This window comes from Petaurus breviceps, unplaced genomic scaffold (assembly GCF_028583685.1).
Source record: "Petaurus breviceps papuanus isolate PSGF00001 unplaced genomic scaffold, PetGlider_PUasm1.0 90650, whole genome shotgun sequence".
Classification (NCBI taxonomy): domain Eukaryota; kingdom Metazoa; phylum Chordata; class Mammalia; order Diprotodontia; family Petauridae; genus Petaurus; species Petaurus breviceps.
The window spans coordinates 89,033-98,312 of NW_027187299.1; the positions used below are offsets into that span (position 1 = coordinate 89,033).

The 9,280-nt window shown below is 40.8% G+C and overlaps 1 protein-coding gene and 1 long non-coding RNA gene across 3 annotated transcripts in view; one reads left to right on the top strand and one right to left on the bottom strand.

The window, feature by feature from the left end:
* Window positions 1-9,280, top strand: part of GNG4 (G protein subunit gamma 4) — an 88,728-nt gene that overhangs the window by 40,926 nt on the left and 38,522 nt on the right. Inside the window, exons 2-3 of one of the 2 annotated variants that reach the window (XM_069064825.1) lie at window positions 3,063-3,199; window positions 8,079-8,193. In XM_069064825.1, the coding sequence (XP_068920926.1) occupies window positions 8,095-8,193 (99 nt within the window). In that variant the 5' untranslated portion in view covers window positions 3,063-3,199; window positions 8,079-8,094. The remainder of the gene's footprint in view (window positions 1-3,062; window positions 3,200-8,078; window positions 8,194-9,280) is intronic. The other variant, XM_069064826.1, reaches the window with a different exon arrangement.
* LOC138143602 (uncharacterized) overlaps window positions 1-9,280 on the bottom strand; it is a 41,632-nt gene that overhangs the window by 14,944 nt on the left and 17,408 nt on the right. The window lies entirely within an intron of this gene.

Consider the following 9,280-nt stretch of genomic DNA (forward strand, 5'->3'; position numbering starts at 1 on the left):
CCCTGCAAAAAGCAAAAGAAAGAAAGAAAGAAAGGAAGGAAGGGAGGGAGGGAGGGAGGAAGAAGGAAAGAAGGAAGGAAGGAAGGAAGGAAGGAAGGAAGGAAGGAAGGAAGGAAGGAAGGAAGGAAGGAAGGAAGGAAGGAAGGAAAGGAGGGACTAAAATATAATCCTTACTTTTGAAATATATAGACCATACGTAACTTCCGACACAGAGATTCCATTATTGGACTTATACCCCAAGGAGACCATTGATAAGAATATCCCCAATATACCAAAATATCTATAGTAGTACTTTATGTGATAGCAAAGAATTAGAAACAAAGTAGATGACTATTGATTGGAGAATGGTTCCACAAGCAATGGTACATGGCTATAATGGAATATTACTTTTCCATAAAAAATGCTGGATGTAATGAATACAAAGAAGCTTGGAAATATCACTCTGATACAGAGTGAAGTAAGCAGAACCAAGAAAGCAGCATACATAATGACTACAACAATGTAAATGGAAAAAACAACCACACAAAAAAATCAAAAGTTAATGCTGCAAAATTATAAAGAATAAGCCTGACTTGAAAGAAAAGAGATGGAAAGATATCCCCACCCTTTAGCAGAGGTGAAAAATATATAAGTGTTTTTATATTGCACATATTTTTAGACTTTTTCAATATGTTGATCAGTTATGGTGATCTTTTTCCTCTTTCTCTTTTTTATCTTAAAAAATACTATTTATTATTTATATGGCTCTCTGGGAATGACAGGGGGAAGATACTGGTAGAAATTATGATAATGTAAGAAAAGATATCAATAAAAACATTTTTTAAAAAAATGATAGTTGGAATACCACATGGGTAGAGGAGAGAGCTGCAGTAGGTCTATGGCCATGGACACCTCCCCTTTGCATGTTGGGTTTTAGATAGTCCCAATTTCAAGACTAAATAATAATAGCTACATTTACATAGGACTTTACAGTTTACAAAGCATTTTCCTGTCAACAACTTTCAGAGATGAGAAGTGCAAGAATGAATATCTCCATTTTATAGGCAAGAAACTGAGGCTTGGCAAGGTTAAATGCCTTGCTTGAGACCAAGGTGGGATAGGGGTGGTTGGATTCTTTGGTTAAGGCTCTCTTCGCTACATCGTGCTGCCTCTAGGAGAAAGGGTACTTTTAATGAAGTATTACAAAAAGAAATATTCTTTTTTAGATCTGATTTTGGGTTTGATCATTATAGCCATGAAGAAGATTCTAATAGACTCCAGAATCAGTTGGTCAACAAGCATTTATTAAGTACCTACTGTGTATTAGGCATTATGTTAATAATGCCACTGGGGATACAAAAAAAAGGCAAAAGATAGTCTTTTAAGGACATCAGACTCTAATGGGGGAGACAACATGGTAACTATGGATCTATAAACAAGATACATACATGATAAATTGGAGGGAAGGCAGTAGCAGTAAGGAGAATCAGGAAAGGTTTCCTATAGAAGGTGGGGTTTTAGTTGGAATTTGAAGGAAGCCGGATGATCCTGGAGGTGGAGATGAGGAGGGAAAGAATTCTAGGCATGGGAGACTGCCGTTGAAAATGCATGGAAGTAAGAGATGAAGGGTTGTGTGCAAAGAATGGTAAGGGGGAAAGTGTCACTGGATATGTGGAGGTGTGTAAGGTTGAAGAAGACTAGAACGGTAGGAGGGGGGCAGGTTATGAAAGATTTTATGAAAGAGAATTTTATATTTATCCTGGAGATAAGGAGCCAATGATATTTATAGAATAAGGTGAGGAGCTGGGAATAGGAATGACATGCTCAGATCTGTACTCTACGAAGATAATTTGACAACTGAGTGGAGAATGGACTGGAGCAGGGAGAGACTTGAAGCAGGGAGACCAACATCAGGCTATTGCAGTGATCCAGCCATGAGATGATGGGGGAGGAGAGAAGGGGATGTTATGAATATGAAGAGGCCCACTAGGTGACAGAGTAGATAGTGTCAGGCCTGGATTCAGGAAGATCTGAGTTCATATCCAGTCTCAGACACTTACTAGTTGTGTGACCCTGGGCAAGTCACTTAACCCTGTTTACCTCAGTTTCCTCATCTGTAGATTGAGCTGGAGAAGGAATTGGAAAACTCCTTCAATATCTTTGCCAAGAAAACCCCAAATGGGGTCACAAAAAGTCAGACATGACTGAAACAACTAAACAACAACATGAATGAATGTAGAAGGGACAGAATTTGATAAATGATTTGATGGGAGATTGAGAAAGAGTGAGAAGTTGAAGGTGACACCTACTTTGAGAATCTGAGTGACTGGGAGGATGGTGGTACTCTGGATAGTAATTGGGAAGTTGGGAAGTTGGGAGTTTTTGAAAGGAAAAAGAATTATTTCTGTTTTGGGCATTTCAAGTTTAAGGTGTCTATGAGACATCCAGCTAGAGATGTCCAATAGGCAGTAAGTCTGGAGTTTAGGAGAGGGGTTAAGGCTGAATCAATAGATCTGAGAAGCAGCTTAGAGATTCTAATTGAATCCATGAGAGCTGATGAGATCACCAAGTGACAATGTAGAAGGAGAAGAGAAGGGGGTTCGGGACAGAGCCCTGAAGAACACACAAGGTGAGTAGGCATGGCATGGACAAAGATGCAGCCATGGAGACTGAGAAAGGAGTGATCAGAGAGATGGGAGAAGAACCCAGATAGAGTGGTGTCACAAAACCTAGAGAGAAGAGGGTGGCCAACAGTGTCAACGGCCAAGAAGAATGAGGATTGAGTGAAAGCCATTAAATTGGCTTGGTAATCAAGAGATCACCAGTAACTTTGAAAAGAGCATTTTCTATGGAGAGGGCCTGTTCTGTGACGTTCTAGGAGCTATGATCTCTCCAGGCTCCACCTGCTTCCATAACCCTCCACATGCCATCTTGAGCAGTAGTATGCAATCAAGCCTGGTATTTCTGTGGGAAAGGGGAAAAGCCAAGTAGTTTGTGTTTTGTTTGGTTGGGTTTGTTTTACACTTTCAGAGAGGAAAGCTTTCTCTTCCCATTTCTAGCCAGCCCTTTGGTTGTTATTTCAGATGAGACTCCTGTTAGGAGCCCTGATTCAGCATTGATCATAGACGGGTTCAACCTGTGGATCTGCGTCAATAACTTGTGTACCTCCAACTCCCTGTGATCCACTTGTTCCAGGTCACTGGACCTGCCCTGACAACAGGTAAGAAAGCTGACATGTTTGGGACCCAGACCATAAAACAGTCCCTAAGGTCCACATGTTTCTTGCCAGTGAGTATGGAATGTGAATATGGAAGGAGCCATTCCCTTTCATTCACTCCATTCTTCTTTTGGCCATGCTCTTGGTCTCAAGCCTAGTGAGTGTCTGTCTTGCTGCCCCCACTTCAGGTCCCTGTGGCAGAAGCTGGGCTGTCAATCATCTCTTTATAGCATTTCAGTCCCCCTCCTCATGGGGGCAGAACCTTCCTATGGGACACTTGTCCCACTTGACATGACCCCAGTTCACAGTGTGGATGCTGGGGGAGGATGATAGAGGAAGAGCTGTGGCAAAGCCATCCTTACTAGAATTTGGAACTTGCTGCAGGCAAATCCTAGTCTGTACTTCCTCCAACTCTGTTAAATGGTGACTTCTGGTTCAAATGAAGACCAAAGGAAACCTTGAATGGGAAAAGCAAATTGGATATGTCAGGAAAGGGCAAGATGCAACCTGAAGGATGTATGTGGAAGAGAGAGGATAGGAAGAGTCTCAGATTTTTTTATAACCAGCTAGCCAGACTCACCTAGTTTTCTTTTTTTTTTACCACTTCACATCATTCTATTTGGCCTAGTCCACAACAGAAGATAATAGGGATCCAAAGGGGAATGCTAGAAATCATCCCACTATGAAACACCCTAGTACAGCTAGAGTGGTGGGGTGGGGAGAGATCAGAGGGAGAAAAGCAATGAAGACAAGAGAATCCCTCCAGTAATTCAGTGGAGTAGGCTTTCTTGCATTCTCCCACATGAGTGTATGTGCATGCTGCATGCATCCCTAGAGGAGTAGAGGTCCTTGAGCATAGTTGTAAGAAATCACTGGGCTTAGGTCCTAGGCTTGACTCTGCCACTAAATATCTATGTGATCTGGCACAAATCATTCCATTTCTCGGGGTCTAAACATCATCTCTAAAGCTAGCTTGTACTTGTTTCTCTTTGTGGCCCCTTCTAGATCTTACATTTTATGGTCCTAGACAAGAAAAAATTAATTGAATTCCTCCTGTGTACAAAGAACTATGGGAAATTGGAAGGAAATAAAAGATGGGGTCCTGGGAGTCTGGTTATAGGGACAGAATCTGTATACACAAATGTATAAGAACAGCTAAAGAAAAAGTTGGATAATAATACAACAAAGGAAAATAAATTAACATCCTACAAACTGAGTGAGTGTTGATGAGTTGACAGTAATGAGAAGTGATTAAATTTTTGTATCCTGTGCAGATGCAGAGTTGGACTTTTCAGCCTCATCTTTGGAATCTCCCTCAGTCTTTAAGATAAATTATAGCATTACAGAGTTAGAAGTGACCTCAGAAGTCATCCATTAGGATCCCCGTACTCAAGCCTCCTCAACAAGTATGAGAGCCTTTGTTTAAAGAACTACAAAGACTCCCATTACAGCCCATTATACTGTGGGCAACTCAAAGCATTAGGAAGTTCTGTCTTCTAGGGCCAAGCAAAACAAAAATCTAATCTTTCTTCCACATGACAACCCTCCAGATACTTGAAGAGAACTATAATGCCCACCTTCCACAAAACACAGTTATGTTGTGCAATGAATGGAATGCTAGGGAGACTCAAATTCAAATTCAGTCTCAGATACTAGCTGTGTGAGCCTGGGCAAGTATCCATTTTTGTTTCTTGGCCTCAGTTTCCCCCATATATAAAATGAGAGATAATAACAGTTCCTACTTCCCAGAATCATTGTGAGGTTAAAATGAGATCATTTTTAAAAAGTTCTTAGCAAACCTCAAGGTATTATATAGATGTTAGTCATTATTATTATTACAATATCTTCTCATCTCTAGGTTAAAGATGCCCACTTCTTTTGAAAGAATCTCATACAATGTGAGCTTGAGGTCTTTCACGGCCCTGGTTGTCATTCTCTGGACACTGCAGTTTATCAATGGCTGTGCTAAGCTGTGATGCCCAGAGCTAAATACAATAGTCCACATGCTGCCAAAAACACATCTAAGCTGCCTTTATGTTTAAAAAAAAAACGTACTAGATTCTGCCTTCCCTCATTCTATAGCTCTCCTCCCCTTATCAACTACATTCCTTTAAAAAGTCATCTATAATCAATTTCTCCACTTCTACCACCCTCCACCTTTCTTTGAAATGCTTAGCAATCTGACTTCCAACATCATTCAACTGAAACGGCTTTTTCAAAGTTATCACTAATCTTTTAATTGCCAAATCTAATGATCTCTTCTCAGTCCTCATCCTTCTTGACTCCTCTATAACATCTGACACTTCTCTCCTTTGTTTTTCCTCTTGCCCATCTGTCTGCTTCCCTTGCTGGATGTTAATCCATGTCATAACACTAATTGCTGATATCCCTGAAGACTCTGTCCTGTGTTCTCTTCCCTTTTCTCTCTATACTCTCTCATTTGTTCACCTCATCAGCACCCGTGGGTTCAAGTATCATTTCTACACAAAAGATTTCCAGATCAGTATATCCAGCCAACCCTGGTCTCTGTCCTATCACATCACCAACTCACCAACTGCCTATTGGACATTTCAAATGGAAGGTCTAGTAGGCATCTCAAACTCCACACATTCAAAATAGAATTTATCTTTTTTTTCCAAAGCCCACCATCATTTAAGCTTCCCTGTTGTTGCCAAAGGTACCACCATCTCTCCAGACACCCAGGCTCTCATTCTTGGTGTCATTCTTGACTCCTCACTCTCACTCACCCCACAAAGCCTATCAGTTGCCACATCTTACTGTTTCTCCACAATTTCTTTCAGATACAACCCTATCTCTCCACTTACACAACCACCACCCTAGTTTAAGACTTAATTACTTCTCACATCGACTATTTCAATAGCCTCATAAACTGGACTTCTTGCCTCAGATCTCTCCCTACTCCTTTCTGTTCCCATCAGTTTGTTTCTTCATACAACTTTACTAAAGTACAGGTCTGTCTCTATCACTCCATCCCATTTCCCTCAATAAACTCTAGTGGCTTCCCTTTACCTGTCATTTTAAGCTCTTCACAACATGCCTCCTTCCTGTCTTCGCAATCATCCCTATGTATACTCTGTGGTCCAACCACATTGGCCTCCTTTGCTGTTCTTCACACAAGAAGCTACATCTCTCGGCCTTGTGACTTCTTACTTCGGTTATTCCCCCCATGCCTGGAATGCTCTCCTTCCTTAGTCTGCCTCTTAGAATACCTGGCTTTTTTTTTTCAAAACTCAGACTCTTACGACTGGGAGAGCAAGCTAGGTACCTATCAATTTTTGCTACTAGGACAAGAAGAAAAAAAAATGCCGGAGACAAGTGGCAATGTGACCTCAATTCATTCGCGGGGAAGGGGCCAATGGAAGTTCTGGGAAAACTTGAGGCCATTGCCCTGGAGGCTCTGGGAGTCTGAGGGGAACAAGGGTGCTGAGGAGGGAAGAAGCATCAGTAGTTTCCTATTGAAATTAATTTTTCTTGGGTCAGGGAGGGGCAGGAAGGAGGGAGGGAATGTGGAACTTTAAATGTTTTAAATGAATGTTTAAAAAATTACTTGTAATTGGGAAATGTATAATGAAATAAATTTTTAAAATATATTTTTAAAAGTAATTAATTATTTTTGCAAACTGGGTGCTAAGTTCAGTTGTTGCTATGTTGCTGAGGAACTGAAAGGTCTATCAGTGCCCCATCGGAATTTAGCCTCCCCGGGGCAAAGCTTGACCATTCTGTACTACATCACACACTGCCTAAACAAAGTAGTTGCCTGAAGAATGAAAGATCCAGAGGAAAAAGACTGGCATGGATACCAGGATAATACCTTCCTACCCCTTGCTGTGTAGTGATTAGAAATTATTTTTGTTCCTTACACAACATAGCAGATTTGTCTTTGGTCAGCTTCCTACTCTCTCTGAGCCTTTAATTATGATGGCTCTCTCCAAATGGTTCTCATTAGATGCAATAAGTATAAGTCAGAGCATATGCTTTATAAATATGCCACCATGGAGCACTTGGCATTACCTTCATCTGTTTGGGGGCCAGGAAAGTGTGGTGACTCTAAAGCCAAGATAGAGAAATTATCCCTAACGGCTGGGCAGAGAGATCAAGAAGGATGAGGACTGAAAAAAAGGCCATTGAACTTGGTCACTGATGACTGTTGATCTAACAGTTTCAGTAGACTGGTATAGGAAATAGATGGATATAGATGATAGACAGACAGACAGACAGACAGACAGACAGACAGACAGATAGATAGATAGATAGATAGAAAAATAGATAGATGGAAGAACTAACAGGCAGACGAGATAGACAGATAGATAGTTTTTAATAAGATTCCCTCATGTATCCACTAGCCAGTAATTGTCTTGTAACTTCAATAACCAGCCAGGTCACTGAGAATATCTTCTCTCTTTTTAGAAAGGAAAGGTAATTGGTGTTTCTAATGGTGTGCATGTTTGTACATGCATGTATGTATGACATTATTTAAAGACAACTCTCTAAAATTATTGCCTCAGTAACACAATGAAGGACATGATTGATTTTAAAAATGCTATTGAAATAACAGAACATTTGGGTTTATAGCTTATATAGTCAATTATAATAGTAGTACTAGAGGATGTCAATTAGGGATTTGAACTTTCTGTTCTCATTAATTGACAGTGCCCAGCATTGAGAGACAACCAGGTACTGAGAGACTGTCTCAAGGAATTTCGTGGCATTTGGTCAGTACTATACTGATTGGTCATACTATTCCTATTCTTTTAGGAGGATGAAACATTACTTTTATCGCTTGTTTACAATCTGGAGATAATAGACACGTTGTGTTCTACTCACTGACATTTACATCTTTCTAATTCTCTGACTTTGACAGTTTCTGGGAAAAGAGAATGAAAGAAGGCATGTCTAATAACAGCACAACCAGTATCTCTCAAGCCCGAAAAGCTGTGGAGCAGCTGAAAATGGAAGCCTGTATGGACAGGATAAAGGTGAGTTGAGAGCCCGCCTTTCTAACAAACTGAACACTTTGTTTCCAGCTTTTAAAAAATGCAATCTTTCCCCAATCTGGCTGTTGCCAAAAGTAATCATGTGAGATGAAAAACGTCACCCTGCAAAACACCCACCCAAGCTTGGCAGGCTGTAACATTTACAAACGAGTGTTTGCCTCAGACTCCTTAGTATGCCCAAGTATTAAAATGATGCAAAATACACAGTGTGCGTGAAATCCTAGAGGAGGCACCAAAAATAGCCTTGCATTCATCTCAGCTCTATTTAGCTCAGTTGGCATGCCAATAAGTGAGGGAGAGTTTTTTAACAATGAGACCAATCACAATTTCTCAGCCCAAAATGTGTATTCTAAGTTAGACAACATCTGATATCTTGACAAGGGCATCTTTGAGGGGTAAAGCGTCAAAATTTACAACATGTTTATCAAATGTTCCTTTGGGAAAAGAGGTGAAGGGGGCAAGAAAACCCTTGGTGTGCTCATTTAGCAGAGTGGAATTCTTCATGCTGGGAGAACTGAAGCAGGAAGAAGCTGGCTATTAACCAGATGCTATCTAGGGGTGCACGGGAGGCCAGGCAAAGCCCATCGCATTAAAAATGCATTGTTGTTTTGATGATTGGGATAGTATAAGTAATCTGTAATAAATATGGCCAGAAAAGTAAAAATTCATAGTCTTCTAGGAGGGTGCCAAACTCAGAGGTCTTGCTTATCCAAGCATCTAGAGCTCAAAGGTTAGGTTCTCCCCACCTTCACTGTCAGATTTCTTAGGGAAAAAAAGTTGTTTACAACTGATGTTTCCAGTTTCTCACTACCCACTTTCTACTCAATTCCTTGCCATTTGACTTTCTCTCTGTTTCTCTTTCTCTCTGTCTCTCTGTCTCTCTCTCTATCTCTCTGTCTCTCTCTGTCTCTCTCTCTCTCTCTCTGTCTCTCTCTCTGTCTCTCTCTCTCTGTGTCTCTCTCTCTCTGTCTCTCTCTGTCTCTCTGTCTCTCTCTGTCTCTCTGTCTCTCTCTCTGTCTCTGTCTCTCTGTCTCTCTCTGTCTCTCTCTGTCTCTCTCTGTCTCTCTCT